General features: G+C 35.7%; 1 protein-coding gene across 2 annotated transcripts in view; it reads right to left on the bottom strand.

The window, feature by feature from the left end:
• The window catches only part of LOC145669658 (putative cytochrome P450 49a1), a 102115-nt gene that overhangs the window by 8566 nt on the left and 67453 nt on the right, over positions 1–26096 (bottom strand). For both annotated transcript variants that reach the window (XM_081737911.1, XM_081737912.1), the window contains 2 exons: positions 18749–18911; positions 7008–7177 (listed from right to left, as the gene is read on the bottom strand). In XM_081737911.1, coding sequence (XP_081594037.1) covers positions 7008–7177; positions 18749–18911 — 333 coding nt within the window. The remainder of the gene's footprint in view (positions 1–7007; positions 7178–18748; positions 18912–26096) is intronic.

Raw genomic sequence — 26096 nt, 5'->3', positions numbered from 1 at the left:
AAAAAAAGTAATATACCAGTTTCAAATTTTAGCTGCGTCAGTTGAATGGAGGCCTTTGAATCAGTTGCTGGCGTTTAGTTCACATATTGCATGACAATGCTTTAGCCCATACGGCTGTTTTTTTTTGCCAGCGAAAGATTCTCACTTCAAAAAAAAATTACCATCCACCTTAAAGATCAGATTTTTGCATTACAGCGTCGGCAACAAAAGCCATGTGAACTCGAGCATATCATGCAATATGCTGCTAGCTCAACGCACAAAAACTGTTTGAAAATGACCACCTTCAACGAATCATTAATGCCAACTTGAAACATTATAAAAATCCCATCTTCAGAGACAGAAATTCCCAATTTGCTCTTGAAATTCCCAGTTAGACTTAATACAAAATTAAAATTTAAAAACACTACATATATGTCACACTTCTTTAAAAAATATATGAGTAAGCTAGGCGTAAATTTCGAGCTTCTACTTGTATCAAGGACCTGATGAATAACTCTTTTTCTTAATTGAAAGATATAGTTGAAAATGTTAGCGAAAACAAATACATTTTGTCCTCAGGACTTAGCATTTACATACTTCTTTTGTGTCATATTAAAATGAAAATAAATTTATTCTCCAGCCGTTTTGTGTAGAACGTTTCCGAAACAGGTTGTTTCTCATTTTGTACTTTATTTTATTCGTTAATTATATTTTTCTATTAAAACAAAAATACCAGAGCACAATTTATACTTCTAAGCAAGGGCGCTGATCTTAAGGGGTGATGGGGGGCGCGGTGGCTCAGTGGTAGAGCGTTCACCTCCAGTGCTTGGGGTCCCTGGTTCGATCCCAGCTCGAGCCGTGTGGACGTTGTGGTGGAGAAACACCGTGCTCGTGGGTTTTCTCGGGGTTCTCCCGTTTCCTCCCACTTTCTTCATTCTACCATTTCATTCATTTCTCATAATCACTGTCTCCTTTAGCCTAATCGGCATAACCATGGGACGTAAAACTCAAAGATTTCATTTTTCCTAAGGGATGATGTGGCTCCCCCTTATTGTATTTAAGAATATACAATATTTGGCATAATTTGAATGCAATTTGTATTAAAATCCTCATATATGCCTTCTCTATCTGAATGGGCATATATGAACCCCTTCCCCCCAAATTTACAGATAAATCGGCCCCCTTGCTTCTTGGCGCTTCTTTTCTATAAAAAAATTAAAAAAAAAAAGTTCATCTGTACTGGCATGCACTTTTATATAGCAAAATTTTTATAATTAACACTGATTTCAAGATTATTGACAAGTCATTGGTGTACTCACGGCCCTTAGAGAATTTTGTTGCTGTCGATGAAACATTCCATATTTGCTGCCAATTGCTCTGAAAATTTCCCTTTATCCCTTCGCAAGAAATTAATGTCAAAAATCCCACAAAATGGGATTTTCCTTCACGGATTGGCATCACAGTAACGCAGGGAGTAATCTACACCCCCTAACGCCCCTCCAAATTTCTTTACACACACCCTTGAATGGAAAAGGAATACTCCCCCAAATCCAATTGTATCAATCAGTATCATATTGGTTATTTATTACATAGAGTTAAAAAAGGTTTAGCGTTTAGGAAAGAAGACAATATTTTTATTTATTTATTTATTTATTTATTTATTTATTTCACTTCAAAATACGAAGCGACCTCGTTTTCATGTACGGCTTCGAGAACCACATGACCTCATTGTTTCGGGCGATATTTCGATCAAAACAATTGACAAAACAGACCGCGGATACCTACCCTCCTGGGCTCCGCGGTCGTTTCCGAGAAAAGAGATTGATGGACAGATGCAGATGACTGAAATTGGCAACGTCTTGAGCGGTCATTCACCTACCTCCTCCTCAATAAGGAAAAATGTGACAATATAGTAATAAGCCTATACCAGATTCAGTTGGTATATAAGTACTACCTTGCAACAGGCTCGCAACCAGAGGGGAGCTAAGGAGGGCCTGGCTCTCCCTAAATTTTTCATGTCCCCTCCAGACCTCAATACAAAATGCACAATTGAGATATTTGTAAGAGAATTTTTAATGACTTGGCCCCTCCTAACATATTCATGGACCCCAAAGCTTTGTGGCTGGTTTCGAGCCTGCTCTGCAAGTGGTGTATCAACAGACGGACGTTAGAAGGGTGTAGTCAAAACGTTTTTAGAATGAAGAGATCGATCGAAGTAAGAATTATATATATTTTTAGACTGAGTCTAGTGTTATGCAGGAACGCATTTGGCGCTAGCTTAATTTTTGTAAAGTATATTTTTTATTTACGTAAATTCATTGAGCGGAACAGGGCTCATAGCGAGGCACTTTTTTAACTAAAATTTACTTTTTTTCAAGTTGGTCACTCTGTTTCACATTGCCAGTTTTCTAAGAAAAATATGAAAACAAATGGAAAAAGGCAGAAACTTGTTACTCATTACTCTTCTAAAAGCTTCAGTACTTGCTGCCACATGTGAAACAGTCAGCTTTATTCTCACTTTGGCTTCTATTCTTTCTAAAGCACAGTGGATGGTTTGTGGATGCTTAAGCTCTCAAGGTGAGGTTGAGAACCCTTCTGTGTCTATTCTTTCTTCTATCATAATAATCTTTTAGTTTTCTCTCGTAATAGTTAACGCTCCGTTCAACGTTGTGTGTGTGTGTTTCTGTGGTTCATCATGTTCGTCTTGTGTTATGCTTCATTGTATATTCTTCTTAAGAGTAGGTGATGAATTTGAATATTTCACGTTTTTGAGAACTCTCAATGCGAAGTTAAATATAATGTCTTGGATTAAGAAATTCGGAAATAGGCCAGAACTGGTTCTACTTACTTAAAAGCTTTTTACTTCTGCTAAGTCTGCCTACCGTAACTACAAAGAATACTTTGAAAACCTAGGAAAGGAGGAAGCTCAAAAAGAAGAAGTAAAGAAGAAACAAAAGAACAAACAACGAAAGAGGTGATGGAGAAATTGACAAAGGAGAAAAGGGGCATGATGAGATTTTGGTAACTTTTTCGTGTGCTTTTGGCCATTTTTGGTCACTTTTCAACTATTTACAAGAGATCAGACCACTATGAGCCCTGGAATTATTAAAAATATGGTATATTAAAGAAGACAAAACAGAAAGATACAACATATTTGTAAATTAAAAAACTGAATTTCTGGAAAACAACTAAATCAATGAATAATTTTCTTATGAAAGATATTCAGAGCCAATAACGTAGCCAGGAAGAGGCAAGAAGGGAGATTAAGAGATCAAATAATATTACAACAATTAACGTTAATAACAGGGTTAGAATATTAAAATAATGAAATTGGAACTATGTACAGTATTAATTACTAAACGAATGTGATTTCAGCATGGGACGAGGGATTTTTTTTCCAATTAATATTTTGAAAAAAAATCACCCACTAAAACTTGCTGGGGTGAATAAATTGAAATAATAGCAGCAGTTTGCAAAATAATTAGACTACAATAATTCGCATGTAATCAATTCACATGTAATTACTGGGTAAAATAGTGTAGGTTAATTCCTAATACAGTGAAACATCTCTTAACGAGCATCTCTCAACAGTGAACATCTTCGTAAGAGGACAAACTTTCTTATTTTTCTATGCCATAAATATGTGTGGTGTGGTGTTATAAGAGAGAACCCTTCCTTTTAGGGATACCTCTCATTTACGGACAAATAATCGGTTCCATCGATGTCCGTTTTGAGAGGTTTCACTGTATTACTTAATTTAATAATAATAATAAATTCTCAAATGTGTGAACTTACTTTATTGAACCCACCACTGCGAAGAGCTGATATTATTATTATTATTATTAGTAGTAGTAGTAGTAGTAGTAGTAGTAGTAGTAGTAGTAGTAGTAGTAGAAGTAGTAGTAGTAGTAGTAGTATTGCAACAGTTGCGTAACAAAATACACTGTTTTCTTGTTTGAGTTGAGAGCACACAACCCCTTTTATTTTGAACACCCCCCCAAGTAAAAATTTCTGGCGTACTTACTGCAGTAACGGACTGTCGCAGTTAGACAATTGAAATTGATACCTTTTTTTCGTAGATGGCAGTATATGTAATGAACGGCTTGTTACAAGTGGCTGGATACTTCAGTGTTTGACGGGATACTTTTGGAAATATCCTCATAGAGTGCATACAGGCCGGTAGCCAGCCCAAAAATGTAGGGGAGGGGGCGGTAGAAATTAGGGGGACCCGACCCAACCATATTATAGTTCATTTGCAAACCTACTGTGAAAATTTTAGGGGGGTCAGTGAAAATTTAGGGGAGGCCCGGCCAACCCTAGCCCCCCAGTGGATACGGGCTTGAGTGCACACTTTCCTTTATACTATGGTGGCCAGATTTGCAAAATGGAAAAGCGGAACACTTGACAAACTGACATAATTTGACAATCCAACTAGATATAGTTATTTCTATGCCGTTATTCATGCCATAAGGAAAAAGTAACCTTTGATTACTTCCAACGAAATGTTATCGAATATCAAACATGAAGTTTACTAAGGAGCCAGTCGTATCTTTAATTTGTATATATAAAAATGAAACTGACTCTGTTTCTGATTTCACACCGTTTGAACCACCTGGTCGATCTTAATCAAATTTTCAACATAGATGAGGTTCGGGCCTGAAGTAGCTTTTGTCATTTCACTTTGACGGTGCAACTTACGGGAGGGGAAGATAAAATTACCTATATTAGTGCCGAATCCATAGACCTAGTTTCCGGGGTCGCTCAGACGAACAGTGACACTTCCGATGTCGTTGAAATCGAAATGCAGCCCGTTATGTACAAATTGAAACGTATTCTCCCCCCTTGCGAAGAACGGGTATTCTACTAGTATGAAAATATTTTACCTTTCAAAACCGTTTCCAACGGCGATTCAACTATTGTAGGAAAATTATACTACCGGTCAAAAGGTGGTACGGTTTACTTAAAAACAAAAAGACCATATTGGATCATGTTTTCATTTTTCTCCACGGACACTGGATGACTGTATGTTTAAAAAAATAAAAATAAAGAAGATAGTCTTGTTGAAAACGGGACGCCTGCTCATCCAACTTTATATATCCTTCATTTGCTACAATTTCGAATTAAGAAAAGGAAAAGAAATGTATACATATACTATGTTCCGTAAAGTCAAACGAAAATATGTATACTTATCATGGGTACTAACAGCCTAGTCTTTCAAAGTTGGTTGTAGGACATACCATCAAACCCGCTTTCTCTAGACTTTTAGTTCACCATATGCAGGGTGTTTTAAAAAATGAAATGAAATGAAATCTTTGAGTTTTACGTCCCACGGTTATGCCGGTTAGGCTAAAGGAGACGGTGATGATGAGTAATGAATGAAATGGTGGAATGAACAAAGTGGGAGGAAACGGGAGAACCCCGAGAAAACCCACGCACACGGTGTTTGTCCACCACAAAGTTCACTTGGCCGGAGCTGGGATCGAACCCGGGACCCGAAGCACCAGAGGTGAACGCTCTACCACTGAGCCACCGTGGCCCCAGGGTGTTTCAAAACAACACCGACAACGTTTGGGAGGTGATTCCTGAGACCAAGATAAGACGAAAAGTATAGACCAACCTGGATGCACAAATGCTTCCTTTCGGAGTTATAGGTTGCCGAAAACATGAAAAAAAAAATGCACTTTAAAGGTTCATAGCTCAAATACTGAGACCTAATGTAGTCAGGTCAAGACTTTATTTAGGAACTAGTAAATGTCCTATCCAAATATCCATGTTTTAAAATCCTGCGATACTTCCGCAACAACTTTTATAGGAGTTGGTGAGCACTTCAAATTATATGCTCGTAGCCAAACTGCCTCTATAAAAATTGTTGCGGAAGTATCGTAGGATTCTGAAACATGGATATTTGGACAAGGCACATACTAGTTCCTAAATAAAGTCTTGACCTGACTACGGTAGGTCTCATAATATTTGAGCTATGAACCTTTAAAGTGCATTTTTTTTTTTCATATTTTCGGCAGCCTATAACTCTGAAAGGAAGCATTTGTACACTCAGGTTGGTCTATACTTTTCGTCTTATCTTGATCTCAGAAATCATCTCCCAAACATTGTCGGTGTTGTTTTGAAACATCCTTTATTTTTTCTTTTCACACCTATAATGTACGTAAATAAATAAACAATGTTCCCGCAGAATAAAAGATATTAATTGTTATTGCAACGAACAATATAATTTTAGTGTCCGAAAAAGAAAATTATTCCTTCTCTATTTTATTGAAAATTACGGTTCAGAATAAAGTCTCAGGCATGTCATGTGTCATGTTGCTCATCTCGACGCAATGCCCACCTGTAACTAGAACCAACATGACTGGCACAACACAAAATAAAGCAATAATTTCCCTGGTTTTCAATGGCATCTTTCTGTTGTGGATTGCAAAACTAATACGATATATCATGTATTGGGTTTTGGGAATATTAATGCAAAAGATTGACATCTTCATATTCACACATGATGTCTATGAAACATAGGCTACTATTCTACGCTTTCTTATGTTGTGTAATTTCTGATTATATACACCATAGGAAACATCTGGCTACATACACCATAAAAAACATCTGGCTATATACATAAAATGAACAACCTACGTAACTTCATTTATTTTCATCCTAAGAGGATACGATACCAAAATACGATTTTCGCAAAAACGACATCCATATATTACAATTCGTCTAATGCGTGCAAATAGCACGAAATATTAATAAAGTGAGTCTTTATACTATGAAGATATAGAAAGTCATCGATGTTGTGACGGTAGCTGGATTCTAGAAGCGCTATCCTTTTCAGAACTTGTGATAACTCAGCAAGTCAATTGCGTCACAGAAAGACCGCCACTGATCAAAATTATTGATTGGTATATACGTACGCCCCATCCTCGAACACTTTTTTTTTCTTTATTATGAGCTAAGAATATTGTAAAGCTTTAATTATTGAAATACAAAATGCAAATACACTGAAAAATACGTATAATTACCTTAAATTCTCTTTTATGCAAGCCTTCAAATACTTGGCGTCTTCGAGATTATCTGCGTTGATTGAGTCATCTTTAGATGGTATAATTCTCTTAATTTCATTTGCTAATTTTTCTTGCTTTTCAGGATTCTTTGCCATATGATACAAAGTATTTCCTACCAACAGTGATGTCTGCAAAGGATAGAAAAATCCTCATTATATATATATATATATATAGGGTGTGTATATTACAGTAAGAATATGTACTTAGTATACAGATAGAACTGTTAACGCTGTTGATACCTGCGCTATATTAGTGTTTTAGCCTATTCATGTATATAGATAATAATTTTATATTTTTTCTATTGATTATTTTTTTGTTTTTTCTTACTAAATTCTTTTTCAAATCTATCTTAAATGTTCCTTATTTGGTGAAAATCAAATTTCGTTTTACATATTCGAAAAAAAAAATATTACGAGGGATGATCGAAAAAAATTACAAAGCATAAAATTTTAGTTATTCATAACTTAACAAAACTTAATAACTTAACGAAATTTTATTTGTAGATTAATAACATGTCTATCTTGGCGCAGGTTTAAAGACTTCGCATTCTGGTCATGTATAACTGAGGAGTGGACATTAAAAATGATGATTCGTCTGAAAAATTGGTGAAGAGTAAAAGTGAGGTCAGTAGCGTGTTTCGTATGGGCCAAAAACACTACACTTGCTGATAGTCATAGGCAAATTGTAAAGGTGTATGGGGAAGGCTAAATTTAAAAGCAACATGTAGGAAAGCGGTGTCGTGCCTTTACAGGAAAACAGACAAATATTGTTAAAGACAACCCTAGACATAGCGGTAGACCCAATACTTCAACCACTGACGTTACACTTGGATTGACTAGAACACCTCTTCTACAACCCTGACCTAGCCCCAATAACTTTCATCTTTTCTCTGTTTAATGTAATTTTTGTTGATTTTTGGAACGTTCCCTCTGGATTTGACCTTCAAATGACCTTGAACTTAACATGATGGAGGTAAGCCGATCTCGGATTCGGTATCAGCAACCCCAAAAACCCTAGTATACCCTAGTGGGACTCGTTCATACTTCATAGATAAAATGTCGACCTAATTATTACTTTCAGTTTACGAGGAAGCATATTCCTTTAAGTGATGATAATAATCAGTCGATATCTCAAAAGCATGGGTTTTCGGGCTTCGTGTCCATTGAGAATTTTCATCAGGGGACCAAAATACACAACATACTGAAATACAAGCCAATTTAACGGAAACCGGATTTCCATAAGCCCTGAGCGGGGTCCTTTATCAAATTCTGTCTAAACATAGTATTTAATAATGTTACACATCATTATTAAATTAATAATGTACTGAATAGACTAATATTTCAAAATTCTCGTGCATTTCACACGACATTTGAACAAAGAAGCATGCATGGATACGCAGATTACTGAAACATACAGGCCCGGACTGGCCCAGGTGACTAGGGGGCAATCGCCGCTCAGACAGGGGCCAAATGAAAATTTTACTAAAAAGTGGAGGTCAGGAGGAATAGAAAAATGTAGAAAACGTATGCGACAAGTAATATTCTTGTGAACAATCACGATAGCAATATGCATAAACAATGTCTAAGTTATGCATTCAAACTACTACACGAGTTAAGTGGCCACGGATCGTTTTACACTTCCTATATATGACTTATAAGTAAGTGTTAACTTTATGCTGTACTCAGGTTTTCTGTTAGAGGTTTTTTAGTTCTCAAAATAATAATAAAAAAATCGTTTGCATTCGTCCTGAGACAAGAACTTTCAGAGATTTTCTTTTACGTAGAAAGTGACTTTCATTTCGATATGATAGATGGCGTTGCAGTTAGTTTCACTGAGCTGTCTAGAATCCTGAAATTCTAACTTTGTCTGTATTATTCTCATAAATAATGTTACATAACATATACGTGATTGGCTTTTGGCTTTACACACTTGCACTTGAAACGCATGCTTTCATACAATCTGCCTTTTGTCGTACTTGCAAGCGAAGCTTTAGACACTTTGCAGAGCGTCATAGCATCACTGATCATTCATTGGTTATTGACTTGACTTGACTTGCAAAACGCTTGAGTCAAGCTTGAATGAAACACTAAATGCAATGTTGCCCCCATGTAACTTCGTTACTGGAATCCAGCTTGCCGCATGCTTGTACGTTTTCCAATCAAGTCAAATGCAAGCTTGGCCTACTTGCAATTCTAGCTTACAGCAAGCGGTTTGCAAGTTGTCTCTTCTACTAGGGTATGTTATTGTATTGTATAAACCAGGATTTTTTTTTAAATATAGTATAAGACGAAATTTTCGATCTTTATACTAAAGGTTCGAAATTCGTTAAAATCTTTCAACATTTGGAAGAAAAAAAATTAAAAATTTTTCGTCCTCCTATTCTCTTAGGCTAATAATCTTCCAAGTATGAATATCAATACCGTATAATTAGCGATAACAGCTAATTACTTTCTAAATATTCAAAAATTCCTATCTACGTCCTTACAATAGTATCTGCTCGTAATGTCTAGGGTATTAGGCTCATATCAAAGAATATTAAATGAAATTTCGAGAAATTAAATAGGAGATTATTCGTTTATTTACAAATAGAATACTCTAATTTAAAGGTAGGTTACTAACTTTACCTCAGGACGCCACTCCGCCCTATATGCACTCTATCTTCCTTCTTACCCTTCCCCAATAACTAATGGAGAAAGGAAGTATTTTAATCTAAACTCATAGAAATCCTAATTTCCTTATTAATCAAATTACTCTCTATTATAGCAGGGACCTGTGGAAATACGGTTTACAGAATTCAGTTACTCCTGGACCGTACTCCTTGTTTTAAAGACGGGACCTTGACTCAAAGGTCACTGTCTGGCCTAAACCTGTCTCTGGGACTCCAAGTTAAGTCCAAAAAAGGATTCTATCTAGCTTAAGCAAATAATTTTATAGGATAGGTTTGGTATTAGGGATAGGATTGTCAGCCTTTACTCACGGCTCTAAATTTCCTTACACTCAAGGAAATAAAGGAATTTGGTTAAATACTCACTCTAACACTCTCTTAAATGAAAGTTGCAGTGAGAAATCTCTAATCTCTTACAGCACCTAAATATGCTATAATTACATAAGCAGGGATCGAACCCAAACGCATTTGGATTTCAAAATAAATGTTCCTCCACCACTAGGACGGAACCAAAACCTCGAGTCTATACGTGCGTCACTCACCTCCGCCATAGACCCTTAGGAAGCTTATATACTCCCATTCTAAACAAGCAATAGTAATCCAATAGCCTCTGTTATAGGCGTAGGATTGAGCATCTAAAAATAACAACTTATTTCCTAAATCCCTATCATTTGAATATCCTATCTAAACGGCCAAAGCTCAACTGCTTAAGCGGGCATCTGTAATGTAGTAAAATCACTATTCTCTCTACATACAGTCTCTAACTAGAGGGGACTCTCTCCAAACTGCACTATTCTAGTGTTGTGTCGATCATGAACGATTCGATCATTATGAACGAATCATGGCATGAATCAAATGAATTATGATTCTTTTCACAAATGAATCGATTCTTCTAATGAATCATTTGTACTTCTCACTGAATTGTTTGCTGTGATCGAAATGAATTGAGAATCACAAGCTGCCAGCTTGTGTGAGACAATTGGTGAGGTTGCTTCTGCAAATGCGCTTGCAGTTCACGGGGAGTAAAAAAGAAAGAAAACCATACGCGCGTTTTTTCTTCCTGCTTTTGTAGATGTGTGCGACTTTTTTTTTTTTTTTTTTTCTTTCTGCGTGGTAGGGTTGTTTCCTAGGTAGAAAGGAAGCCGCGTTGTTAGATTACTTTCAGAATAAACTTTCTTGTTGCTTGCTTCTTGTCGTGAAATACTGGCAGTGTTGCTCAATTAGATATAATACGATCTCGTAGTTAATTTCAACATACTCTTGATGAGCATTTATCCATTTTATTAAGATACTGTACGTGCATTGGATACAATTATTTTCATTACTTTCAACTCCAGTAGCCAAAAAGGTCAATTTTAATGTTTTATAGTCAACTCGAAGTACTATATTATATTCAATGTAAATACAGTACTTACACAGAAAAAGTGCACTGTAAATTATTTGTACTGTACATAATTGATTTTAAAAATGTACATGTAGAAAGACGAATAAAGATTCTTTCTGGGAAGACAATGTATTGCATATTTCAGTAAAAACACTTGTCCACATGGAACGAAGCTTAGTGGTACCTACTTTTCACTTTACTTCTATTGAAACATACATAAAGACACAAATAGTTCTCTGAGCTTCCATGTAAACAAGATGTGGGAGATCCCGGCGGAAGCTCACGTGGTTCGGATTTCATATTAATCAGTAGGTCCACGCGTCATATAGCCTCGCTGCTGAACCGGACTTTAAACTGAAAATCAACTCAACTGAAATTTAACTAACGGTTTTCTCTTAGAAATGTAGGCAAACACTGATGATAACAGGGGTGGCCGGGGAGAAAATCCGCCAGGCCAAGAAGTTTCTCCCGGGGCATTTCTCAGATTGGGTTCAATTGGGGTTACCAGTATTCTCGCAAATATATGTTCATCTCTGGCTTATTGAAGTAGTAGTGGCTCAGTGGTAAAGCGTTCACTTCTAGTGGATGAGGTCCCTAGTTTTCTATTTGCGCCAAATGGGATTTATGGTGGACAAACACCATATGTGTGGATTTTCTCGGGGTTCTCTTGTTTTCGCTCACTTCCTTTATTTCACCATTTCATTAATTCTCATAATTATCGTTTCCTTTAGTCTACACGATGATAATTATGGAACGTAAAACTTTAAAATTTCATTTCATTTTACGTTTATTCATAGTCACCCCGAGTTAAATCTTTTAAAATTATCACAATAGTATTAAATATATGTTCATGTGTAAACTCCCTCTTTTTCTCTATCTAGAAGGTCAGTATCTTTTCCAGTTAAGAATAAAATAGAACATATTTTAGAATATAATAGAATAAAATAGAAATCTTGCAGTTTAACGTTCCATGTTTATGTCCATTAGCCTAAGGAAAACGAATGCTTAAGGCAAGTAAATGACGATGGAAGAATAGTTAGAATGAGAATATGGAAGGAAAGGGGAGTGGGTTTACCCGATAAAACCCACGGACATGATGATGTACATCACAAACTTACTTAGCAGTGGATCAAACCAGGAACCCCGCGTAAAGGAGGCAAGAGTTTTCTCAGTGAGCCACGGTGACCCCTAGGATAGAATAGAATGGACTGCGAGATAACAATTTACTTTAATTAATCATCCGCATCTTCTTTACCGTACAGGGTGTAACTCTGACTTACAACAACAAAAGAAATCCATTAACATGATGTGCACTTTACAAAGTTTATATGACCTGGACAAATAATAACCACTAGAAATGAATATAACACTACAGACTCATTGTATAATGCTTTCTGTATTTAAAACCAAAAGCATAAATGTCGCCTATACAGAGCTCTATATTTTCCTCTATATTAATATATACTACAATAAGAAGTTGAAAATAAATTGTTATAACTGCTCAATCCCGTGAAAATCTTACGGAGTATATTTCAACAAAATATTACCTCGAAAAACTGAAGTTGGCAGAAAAAACGTGGAGATTGCAACAGTTTTAGTGTTTGTCTCAACCTCTAATATGAAAGCAGGATGCAAAAATAACAACAATGAGAATAGAGTAACAGCATATTATTGAAACTTCATAATTGCACTGAAGCTTACGAGTTCCCGAGCCACTCCACTCACCCAAATGCAACGCTGTCCGTGTCATATGGCAAAGATGAAGTTGCGCAGAAAAGAAGTGCAGTAGCCCAAGCGATTCATATGATCGAATAATTCCCACTCAATTCATATGATCGAATAACTCATTGCGCAAAAGAGATGCGCGGAAACCTAACTGATTCAATGAGCGAATCATTCCCAACCAATTCACTTGCGCAAAAGAGATGCGCAGAAACCTAACTGATTCAATGAGCGAATCATTCCCAACCAATTCACTTGCGTAAAAGGAATGCGCGAACGACCAATTCATATGAACGAATTAAATGATCGAATCATTTTAGTGAATCAAAGTAAATGAATCGATTCTCCGAAATGAATCGTTTTGCCCATCACTACACTATTCACTTCCAGTGCAGCGGACTGGCTGGCCAAGATCCTCAGGAATCCTCAATTTGCACAGCGACGAAGATAGGGGAGGCAGCCTTTTTATACGTTTGACCTGCTAAAAAAAATAGCAACAAAAATTCTTTAGAAAGTTTTTTAGCGCCAACTTCTAGAATGGAAAATTCCCAGTAAGGGAGACTGAAATACAATGGATTTAGCAGCTAGCCTCCTCGACAGGCTTCTAAGAAAAAAGTTAGCATGGAAAAAAGCAACGATAGAACTAGCTAAACTGTAAATAATAATATGGTTAATTCTTAAATAATAGGGGATGATGCTCTAATATATATATACATAAATATACAACATAAATTGATTAAATATTTCCTTACACTAATAATAATAAAATAAATGAATATATATATATATATATATATATATATATATATATATATATATATATATATATATACCAATAAATTAATATACTCCAGGCCTGGATTTCTAACTTATAAATAAACACAATTATTAAATAGAGCAATATTTAAATTATATCAGTTATATTTGAATATAATATCAGCAAGGTCGCAAGACGTACCTTGCACATTCATTAAATTAGGAAATAAGAAGGGGTCAATAATTTATTTCTGAACATTTTGTTACGCTGAATAATTCTGAACATTTCGTTACGCTGGTATTTGTTAAATCAAGGTACTGTAGTTATAGCCAGTGATGCCAATTTGGGGGAAAAATCGCTAAATCTAGGGGACTCGGCTTCCAGGATAGGGACAAAAAAAATATCTTTTTCGATTAGCTGCTTTTTTGATGATTTTTGAATGAGAATTTGGCGACTTACGTAGAAATCTAGCGACTTTTGTGCTACCAAGAACTTGTCCTTCTATAATGAAGTACTATTACTATAATGAAGTACTATTACTATAATGAAGTACTATTAGTCGAATCAGTTTAGATACATGTTTGTTTTCCTTTTGTTTATTTGAATTAGCGTAAGCATTGATGAGCTGGGAAAGTATATAGCATGTATCTCCATATTTCCGCTATGATTGCTGTTACCTCTTGCCCTCTAACGGAGACCAACTCCAATTTATAATGTCCTTTAGGTTGCAGAGGTTCCGTTTAAAGGCAAAAATAATGCATTAGCAATAGTAAGTTGATAATTTGTAGAAACGTAAGTAAAAGTGAATTGGATGTAAGATTCAATCCTTTTTTCGTTTTTCTAAACTCATTTTTGATTTTGTTCAACTGAAATTGATCATAAATTTATATATATATATATATCGTTCTAAAAATGAAATTATTCTTAGTTACATATGAGTCTTTCAATTTGAATTGACCACAAATTTAACACACACACACACACACACGGAGAGAAAGATAGACAAAATTCCACTAATAATTTTTTAGCGACTTTTCACCCGAAATTGGAATCATTTCATCTGTCATTTAGCGACTTTTTGTGACAACTTGTTGGCAACACTGCTTATAGCTTTTTGCCTTATATTTAATGTCACAAACATGAAATTTCTAAACAAGCAAACTCAAACGCACAGTGATCACTAATATTCATAAATATAGAGCCTTCTTCTCAGAGTTATATTGAATGTAGATTGCATTACGTAACACTATACAAAATATTTCATTTGTTCTACGAGAAATTAGCTTGAGTTTCCTACGTATTTAGCTGTTTCATGTAGTGTTATTTGGAAAAAAATCTGAAGTGTAAATTATTTGCATTTTGAAATGTTTTCAATAAACACTAGATAGTGTCATCTCGTGTTATAACTAACAACAATTTTACATACAAACTCAACGAGATCGTAAGAACCGTCCTCCTGGAAACTAAAAATTTTAATAATTGATCGTTAGTAAACTATCCTGTTTAGAGTGTGTTATGAAAGAACAGGAATTCCCGCTGAGCTGGCATGCACTAGGCGAGATCTTGTAACAAAACACTATGTAAATTATCAATATTTCCCTAAGGGTACGGTTATATCGAAATTTTCCTATTTCATTCTTTCCTTTTCCGCCTTCAACGGGACAGAAAAAGCAAAACAAACACATTGATTTAAAAGGAGCCTGGTGATACCAAATTCTGAATCAAGCTTGTTCATCTCGAAGTGGTCAATTGTCTGACAAATGTCTTGTATTTGGACAATATTTTGTTTAAATACAAATTAAAATTTAAGTGGTAATGGCAATTTTAGGGTGTACCTCATGAAGTGTACTGAATGCTGTCGTCTTGGTAGTTTCATAATGAACAGCTTAACGAGGATATATTTTAGTATACATTACAGGTAATTAAATGGTATGAATCTCGTACAGATTTTTTTAAACTTCACAAGTTAATAGGTTTTTCCCCATTTTCTGGGAAATTACGTATGAGGTTTTACATTAATGGATATAATTGTGTTCAGCCCAATAAGACCTATCTATTTATATACATCTCACATCTTTGAACAGTTTATTTTCGTTAAATGTTATTAATATTGTAGAATCTATATCTTTGAGAACAGCCGTTTTTATTTTTCATTATTTCATAGGCAATTGCAGTTAGATCTATTTAAGTGATATTAATGTATGATCAAAATAATTTGGCATTAGCTATGCAAAAATACAAAAAAAAAAAAAAAAAAAAGTAAAACTTTCGTTATTAAACACGAACTTCTGCTGTCCCAGAACCTCACTCCGTATCAATCTTCACAAAATTTGCGGAACGATACGAAACCCCAAAATGTATAAAAAGCAATTATAACTGCTATATGATTATTGCAAACTTTACTGTAAATTTTGCTTTCGGATGCAAACCGCTATGGACTGAGGCCTTAAATAAGGCTCAACGAAGATATGTTAGTGGTTCTGCTGTACTATACTTGCTGTACCATATCTGTTAAGTAAAATATTCATTAACACTTATTACACGGTTTCTTTCGTGTTACAAAAGATAGAATCGTAAAATTACTGCTGCCACAGAGCAGCTTGCGATAATATATATAGTCAGTGGCGTATTTAAGGGGGGCTTCCGGGCTTAAGCACCCTCGAAATCTTACTTACTATAGTAAAGTAAATAAAATATCTTGCAGAATTTTTACATTTCCAGGCAAAGACCCCTCCTCCGAAAGTCAGCAAAGCCCCCCGGAAACAAAGGCGTAAATACGCCACTGTATATAGTGATAGAATTTCCCACACGATTTAACTTGAGATGGGATTCCACTATAGCCTGGCTTTCAATCCTGTGATTTCAATTTGTAAAGAGAATATGTCAATTCGGCACAACGAGTGCTTGTGTCTCCGCAGTTTGTACAGTTTTTGATTCTCCAGGGTGTTTGAGATTCAAAGCACTGGCAGTCAGTGGCAGGTCTAGTCCGGGGCCGGGGGACCTAGGCCCTTAATTTTTTTGAGTAACAAAAAGTTTAAAGTATTATTTATATATTTTTGAAAGTTTATAGTAACATAGTAGACTCATGATACAACCATCATAGTCTGAGTTCTGCCCCCCCCCCCCTTAGTTTTTACCTTCTAAATCCGCCACTACTGGCATTTTCATTAAATTGCATTTTTATTCAAGTGATTGTGCTTGTGCATTGCTGGCCCTTCAAACTCATCCAACATCACACGCTGGATTTCTGATACATTGTTAGTAATAGAGAAAAGGCACACACATTTTACACGCTGCTCGATAGACAACCGTCTTCCGGTCATGTTTTCCTGACTACTAAGTAAGCAAAGTGTTAGGTCCGTTACACAGTCACGCGGAGCTCCACGCATTGAGTCCCGCGTGCCAAGATTGTTCTATTGTTTCTTATGGGTGCATACATAGTCACGCGGAGGCCTCTGCGCGCGGAGTAGCCTCCGCGTGGCCCTATCTGCGCTCCGTCCTCCGCGAGGCGGATAGGGCCATTGAGCAAATGGGTGCTTACATAGTCAAGCGGAACTCCGCGCGCGGAGCAGCCACTTCCCTTTAAAATGTAAAGAGCAAGGTGCATAGTAGCAAAATCAAAGCGGAGATTGATCCAGAAAGACTTATTACAGAAGTTGAATTAAAACCATGTTTATGGGATCCCGCTAGCGTAGAATACAAAAATCGAGAGATTCGCAATTTTTTCAATTAATTCTTCGAACGACCGGATTGACATGCGAAAATAATTGAAGAACTTTTTCTCATCTTCTCACAAATCTTCATACAGAGTCACAAAAGCTCCCATCAAACTTCTTTGAGTAACTAAGGGGTGACTTTGGAACCGCCTATTTTTCTGTGTCCTTCGTTTTCTCTCCTTACAGAGATAATAAGAAGCCACTATTGTCGTTTCGATCTTACTCATGTTGACTCGCAACACTGACTGAGGAGAATTGTGTATGTAATCACGTGACGCGTAGCTACGGATGACTGTGTAAGCACACACGCGTAGCGCGGAGGGCGGAAGACGGAGTGCGGAGCTCCGCTTGACTATGTAACAGACCTTAGGCTCGAACCCTGATGATACTATATTGACAAAAGGTACTTTCTTATTTTTCATGTGTTATTGGTTTGATTGGTTATTAAATGTTCAAAAATGACCATTAAATCTGGTCCACCCAGCACATATACGGGGTGTTTTAAAACAACACCGACAATGTTCGGGAGATGATTCCTAACACCAAGATAAGACGAAAAGTATAGACCAACTCTGTACACAAATGTTTCCTTTCAGAGTTGTAGACTGCCGTAAACATGAAAAACTGAACGTTAAAGGTTCACAGCTCCAATACTATGGGACCTATCGTAGTCAGGTAAATAATTTATTTAGGAACTAGTATGGGCCCTATTCAAATATCCATGTTTCAGAATCCTGCGGTACTTCCGGAACAATTTCTACAGACGTAGGTGGTGAGTACTTGAAATGATATGCCCGAAGCCGAACTGCCTCTATAAAAATTTTGCGTGAGTATCTTAGGATTCTGAAACATGTATTTTTAGATAGGGCACATATTAGTTCTTGAATGAAGTCTCAACCCGACCATGGTATGTTCCATAGTTTAAGAGCTATGAACCTTTAACTTCATTTTTTTTTTTAATGTTTTCGGCAGCCTATAATGCCGAAAGGAAGCATTTGTGCACCCTGGTTGGTCTATACTTTTTATCTTATCTTGGTGTCAGGAATAACCTCCAAACATCTGTGTTGTTTCGAAACACCTTATATATATATATATATATATATATATATATATATATATATATATATATATATATATATATATATATATATATATATATGTGTGTGTGTGTGTGTGTGTGTGTGTGTGTGTGTGTGTGTGTGTGAGTCTAGAAAGGTAGAAAAAAGCTAGGATATAAAAGGGGTAAGTGGTTTACCAAGATGCTCATACGATGTGTTTGAATTTCATGCAAGGCTTCGAATTGAAACAAATCCTGGATGAAAGAGAAACACAAAAGTTAAATAAAGACAAAGATAACTTGTACAAAATGTGAAAACATGTAATGAAACATTCATAGTGAAATTGAAGGAATATTGAAAAAAAATACGTAGAATTATAACTTATTTTTAAACATACTGTATCAACTCCAGCCATCATCATGTCCAAGGCCATTATAATGGGCACTTTAGCGCTTGGATCTTTTTCCAGAAGTCTCTCCAGTAGAGTCAGATCTTCATCACCATCCTTTGGCTTGTTCTTCAACCTCTCAAAGGCTTTGTTGATATGTCTTGAAGACACCCTGTAAATGTTAACACAAAAATTAATACATCAATTTATTTTTCTCTTCTCTTTTTCATAACATGTAAGAATGAAAAGAAATATAATCGAATCCGCTTTAGTGGGGATTATTGTTAATCCTAAATGTAACTAAGTAGGTCCAAGAAATACAGGGTGTTTTAAAACAACATCGACAAGGTTTGGGAGGTGATTCTTGACACTAAGATAGAACAAAAATATAGACCAACCTAGGTGCACAATCTAGGCGCACAGACATGAAAAAATGAACCTCAAAGGTCCATCGCTCCAAAACTATACGACCTACCGTAGTCAAGTCAAGACTTCACCTAGGAACTAGTATGTGCCCTATCCAAATATTTAAGTTTCAGAATCCTGCGGTACTTCCACGACAATTTTTCTAGAGGTAGTTAATGAGTACTTCAAATTATATGCCCGTAGCCAAACTGCATCTATAAAAATCGTTGCCTGCGTACCTTAGGATGCTGAAACATGTATTTTTTGGGCAGCCCACATAATAATTGCGAAGTAAAGTCTTGACCCGTCTACGGTAGGTCCCATAATTTTGGAGCCATGGACCTTTAAAGTTCATTTTCTTCTTCATGCTTTCGGCAGCCTGTAACTCTGAAAGGTAGTATTTGAGCACCCAGGTTGGTCTATACTTTTTATTTTATCTTGGTGTCAGGAATCCCAAACGTTGTCGATGTTGTTTCGAAACACGCTATATAAGGTTTTAAGCTCGGACTAGAAAATAAATGTTCAACGTTTAAATTTATATATCTACAGTGCAAGTCAAAATGATTGACTAGATTTTAGAAATTTATTCTGTGAAATCTATGAAATATATGTCATTGTGAGACATGTGCTAAGGCAGGTAAACTTTTTTCTTCAAACATACCACAAGTATTGCACCTCGCGTAAGTCGACGCACATCTTCTACCAAACCTTTCGTACCATTTTGCGGCCAATATCAGCAATTTATTTCATGTTCGCAGCTGATTCTCTGAAGCAGAAAGTAGAAACACTACGTAAAAATTAAACTTAGAAAGTTAACCTCTCGAATCGCTTGTCTCACAACAATACGTTTATTAGATGTCACAGAATAAATTTCTGAAATCGGGTCCATTATCTTGATCTGCTCTGTATCAGGCACATAGCCAAGGGAGGGGGGGTCCGGACCCCTCTTCGAGACCAGAATCGAAAAAAAATAAGGAAGAATGAAAGAAAATAAAATGGGAAAAAGAAGGATCAGCGTTAAAAATAAACTACAGGAAGCTTTTGGTTACTCTTTCTTATGAGGAAATTTGTATTACTTGCACTACATAGTTGCGAGGTGAGCGATATATCCTGGGAATTTGAAATTTCTAGAAAAGTTGCGGAATTCGCAGAATTTCTGCTACTAGTCAGGGAGATTTCAAGTTTCGAAAGCATAGTGCCGTTGTGTAAGAGCGTGGACATTTTTTATCATAATTTGTCGTCATCGCATCCTTGCAATATCAAACACGTTATTTCAAAAACACTTTTCTACTGCCCCTTTAACCTGTCATTTGAAACAGACGGTAGTTGACGGAATAATAAAAACAAAAATATATGAGGAATGAAAGTTCCGTTAACACTTGATTCAACAAAAAAAGGATCGCAGATATTACAAAATATTTTACAAGACTTATTGAGTATGTACTTATTATAATACTTGAAGTCATAATGAAAGTAAAATTGTTATATTTGAATCAACACAGGAAGGATGTATATATTGTATATTTTTCAATACGTTCTTTTTTATTTTACTCGAGATTTCTTCATAGTTTATTAAAATACTTACCAACATATCCTCACAAACCAATATATGTTGATACTAAAGTAGTTTAGATTGATTGAGCTTCTGGGCCTTCAGAATTTTATGTCACGACCCCTCCCCCCGTTACGAAATCCTGGGTAAACGAACCAATATATGTTCCAGTAAAATTGTTTAGAATGAACGAGCCCCTGGTGTGATGACTACAGTATTTCATGTCACGGATCCCCCCCCCCCTTCACAAAATCCTGGCTACGTGCCTGCCTGTATACATGGGTCCAAAACATACCGAGACAGTTGTCCCAGCATATGTACAGTTATAGGTATACCCATGACAGAAATTAGAGAAGACAATGCCACCCCACATTAGTTGGCCTATAGGATGATGTTTTGAATAGCATACAAGTTTGAACTGGAATTCAATACATACGGTGGGCAATAAATCACGAAAAAATGCATTTGAAGCAAATTATATACCAACTACGAAATTACGAAATTATTACACGGCTTAAGGGGATGTCTACCCACTTGCAAGTGTTTCAGGATCCCTATAAGATAACACGTAGATATTTCTATGTGAATATTTAACAAGATATTGCACTTACCGTCTCAAAATTTTCCATTATATTTTCCAACAGCAATACCTATATGTTCATGGTTTCTGTTTTTGATTTAATGCCCCAGATCAATTTAGATTAATTATAATATATACTTCCGTTTACACTTGGCAACGTAGAGGATAGAATTTCTTCAGGAATTGAGAGTTCTCTGCTGAACCTCTAGCCCTAATAGTCTTCGCGTCACGTGGTAGTGATTTATGAGCGCTTCTGGCTAAAAACAAATGTTGTCTCTGTTTCTTCTTTTTTTTTTTTTTTTTTTTTTTTTTGTCAAAAACTTGTTTTGGACAGCTTTGTCCTCAGTTTTGTCCACTGCCTCTATCGAGATAGCAGTTATACAATGGAGATCGTTTGCAGATCTCATAGCAGATAATGTAACATTCTTTGAAGAAACTCGAAGACTGACATACGAACCACGTGACAATTTGGGTAGGGAATCTGGAGCGTTGCAATTTTGTGTTCTGAAGTCCGCCTTATCACACAAGACGAAATGACCATAAACAAGAGACTTGTGAAAGAAGGAAAATGTTCTTAGTAATTGTATCCAATTGTTTCCACATTTTTCACCTTTCCCCCCGAAAGATCCCTTCGAAAAGGGAAAGAGGGGAGGGTGATTTTGTGACCCTTGAGTTTTAGAATAGTCTTGAAACGAACTGCAAAGTGCACTTACTGGAAATTCTACTGTCGTTGTGCTATAATATCTGTGTTGCAAGAAGTGTGACAAAATGAAGGAATCAAAGAGGAAAAGAATTTGGTACTCTCTCCTTCCAAAAAAGAAGTCTCGCCAAGCTAATTCATATGTGTGGTCGATCTCAGAGTATGGAGTTCAGAGACTGGATAGTTAATATTTACCATTCAGGATTACTTTACAACCAATTAAATTCCATTTTCACCTAGGTTGGGCTGGGTTTGGGCAACTCCCTCTTGTGCAGTCGCCTGGACCCAGATCAGGCTCGTATTTATGGACATGTGTCTATTTCCGGATCACTTCGGAATTGATCCTTCGTTAATGACCATTCAAGTTCATTACTATATTTCCTGAATTATCCAGTAATCCTTTCTCCTCCAATCCTTTATCTTTCTTCATTCTTTCTCTTTTTCTTTTCTTCTCTGCCTCCCTCTGCTACTCTTCTTTCTCACTCTTCTTTTTCCTAACACTAACAAAACTGAAAAACGGTGTCGTGACGGGGAGTAGTCGCTATCAGCACGGTCAATAAGTTGTTTCGATAGTTTTTTTTTCTTCGGGAGCCCGATATGGAATGATTAACTCGAAAATGAACATATACAGAAAGAATAATAATAATAAAATTTATTCATGATTTCAATTATCAGATAGGAGAGTATTGTATTTCTTCCTTACTTCGGGCGACTCCTCCTTCCACCCACGAATAAAATTACCCGTATACATGACAATAGGAAGGTATTTCGTTGAAAAATATGCTTTTTGTAGGATCATTTTAATTTCAGGCATATAGTCATTCTACTCCTTTTCATAATGTAATTAATATAGATGTATGCACAGTATAAATGTAATGTGTTAGAGATGTAATAAACTATTTCGTTGATAATTGTTTTTGGTAGAATCATTTGAATTTCAAGCATAACGTCATACTAAGGGGTTCCATAGTCTTGTGGTTAGAACTTTTGACTCCTGTTCGCGTGATTCTAGGTTCGATTCCCTACTAGAATACTCAAATCATTGGCGTTTGCTCATCGTTGTGAGGTAAGCTGGGGAGCCACGTGATTAAAAGACGTGACAGTCTATAGAATTAATATAAATGTATACACAGTACAAATGTTGTTTGACAGTAGTAAGGTATTTCGTTGATATGTATATACTATTTCTAGGATGTATACATTTCTTTGTATACGACTTTTATAATGTATAATGTATTCTTATAATTAAGAACGAAATTTTAAAATTCTTCTTCTTATTATTATTATTATTAAGTATTCTGCCTTTTGGCCGGTCCTGGGACTGATGAGATTTTTTTCGTTTCTTCTTAATTTTCAGTTTGGACCTTGAAATATTTCTTCCATGTTTTTTTTTTTTTTTTTCGATTTTCAGCTTCTTCTTACTAATAATTAATTATTAATGCTTAATAATAATTAGGCATAACAATGTTAGAAAACTGAAATATTTTAACAGAGCAGTTGATTTCCACGAATGTCTAATAACAAATTTTACCACCCAAGTGAGATTTATACCACTTGACACTATGGTTCGGAACTCATGACTATCATATTTGTGTTACAAGGTTATTTTCTAAAGACAGCTGTTTATTAGTCTAAAATCTAAACTCAGCAATACAGCCCATAGGGGCCTGGACATGCCAGCTGGTAAACATTCACAACCTAGAAGATCGTGATCAGTGCAATCTGCAATGACATCAAACAATCCTTTCGTCTTTCTTGGCCAGAGATCGTTACCACTTTATTCGGATAGTTCTCCGTTTCTTTCACGATGTTGACTCAACTTCGGAAGTTGTGAGCTTACATTGGCAATCGAATCCTATTCTACGTACAATGCAGACACAATATAACGAGATTCAGCTAAGGAGAAACTCCTAAATAGTCATTAGTAGGAAAAGAAGCTGAGTACTATTCAGGAATGAATTGTTGATCATCTCTTAGGGGGAGGATATTTTCGAGAAAATGTACGCATGGAAAATAATAATAATAAGGGTAAACGTCCCCTGAACGGGACGTGTTATCATCTGCATGATCTTCAAATACACTCTCAATATTTAGTCAGGTTTCTAGTCTCAGCAAGCCATTATCGTACTTCACATCTCTCAACAACTGGTGTTTCATGGTTGAATGAATTTTCTCTTTTTCCTGAATTCAGCATTGCAACCTTCTGTCTTAAGATCAAAAAGTTTAACAGAATAAGGAGATATCACTAATAAATTTGATTTCGAGAGTATACTAAGTAATACGAAGTACATCGCACATAATCTTATTATTAACTTCCTAGTAATGATAAGAGACAAGACTTGAAACTTAAGGCTTTTATAAGATTCAGGAGTAGTAGTTAACTCTTGCGACTGACATCTTTCTAGACTATCTTCTCGAATGTGAATCAGTTTTATCAAAAACGACTCAGGTGATTCTGCTTATATTTCATAAATAAATATTTAAATCCAATAACCCAAGAATAATGTGTAAAACAAATTCTTATATAAAAATATGCAGTAAAGGTAATTTCCTGTTAGGGCTGTTTTTTTTGGTGTGTGTGTGTGTGTGTGTGTGTGTGTGTGTGTGTGTGTGTGTGTGTGTGTGTGTGTGTGTGTGTGTGTGTGTGTGTGTGTGTGTGTGTGTCTAATACGGCATGCGATTTTATTGATACTTCCTTCAACTTGCAGAAATATAACTGTTTGGGATTGCAATACATCAAGTTTACGTGAGGTAAAAGGAGTAAATTTTACCCGATGTTGCACCTTTGAACATGCTCATGCAAAATAATTTTCCAGTGAAACCTACCGAATAAATTATTCGATTTTATTAAAATATGTGTACAGTTATCTTCTTTATCGCATTCAAACAATCCTCACTTTTTGCGATTGAAAATAGTAGGGTAAACGGGAACAAATACCCCAGACTTTGGGATTTCCATATTTTAAATAATATAATAAGAAAATAATTTTCTGTAAAGACGTTCGCCAAAATTGCTAGATTTTGTCATAATAAAGAGTATAGTTTGTTTATAGCTTAACAAACATCCCAATGCATGTAGTTAAAATAGATCAAGGCCCCCTTATTCTCCCGATATTCTGAAAGTTATTTCCGCGATAACTTTCGTGAAAAGTATTCGCTTTTGAACAACGTAGTATATATATTGCTTGCGATTTAAATTAGTGAAGAATGGGGATAATCCTAGGAAGGTCATTCCGCTGGTACTTGAAAGTCTCTTCAATGGTAACTTTCGTAAAGAAAAATAAAATAAAATAAAATAAAATAAAAATAAAATAAAATAAAAAATGGAATATGTGCATTGTAGTATATTATTTCGGATGCCTCAAATTTGCCACAATTTCCTTGAGTTTAAAATCAATCAATAATGAAGAAGTTATTCTTTTGAACATGACTTTAAAATACATTTTGTGATGATAAATTATATTTTTTAAAAAGTCAAAACATCGGAATCACAAATAATAATACAAAATCATATTCGATATTACGGCACTAACGGGGAGGGGGGGATCGAGCTGGGTGAGCCTCCCTCTCTATACCACTGCCTCAAAGCATAATCATGGAACATTAAACTAAAAACAATAAGACCGATTCAGAAGGAAATCGGCGATGCTAATAATAATAATAATAATAATAATAATAATAATAATAATAATAATAATAATAATAATAATAATAATAATAATAATAATAATAATAATAATAGTAGTAGTAGTAGTAGTATGAAAAATATTTCCTACTGTTTGCTAGATTAATATTCGAGTGTAATTATTTAACATTTTAAAACAGTCTTTTTTTTTAGGGGGGGGGGAGATTTCCAGGTGTTGGCGCCTTAAATTTGGATGTTTCTTCAAGAGATTATTCAGTGTGTTAGCACATCCTAGGCAAAATACTGCTGGTTAGAATATCCACATGAATTTATAACATGCGATATTGACATTTATAAAATGTCACGATAAATTATATGCTGTCTACTAGTAGGTTGTACTAAGTAGGCTACAACCTCGAGGCGCAATGTCAACTGCCCTTCACACTTTATCCAGGCTTAGGACTGGCAGTGTAATGGTAGTGTATAAATTATTAG

This window comes from Thermobia domestica, chromosome 14 (genome assembly GCF_964235325.1).
Source record: "Thermobia domestica chromosome 14, izTheDome1.hap1.1, whole genome shotgun sequence".
Lineage (NCBI taxonomy): Eukaryota > Metazoa > Arthropoda > Insecta > Zygentoma > Lepismatidae > Thermobia > Thermobia domestica.
Note: the sequence above shows the minus strand (reverse complement) of the source record. Positions and strands in the feature narration are given on the sequence as shown.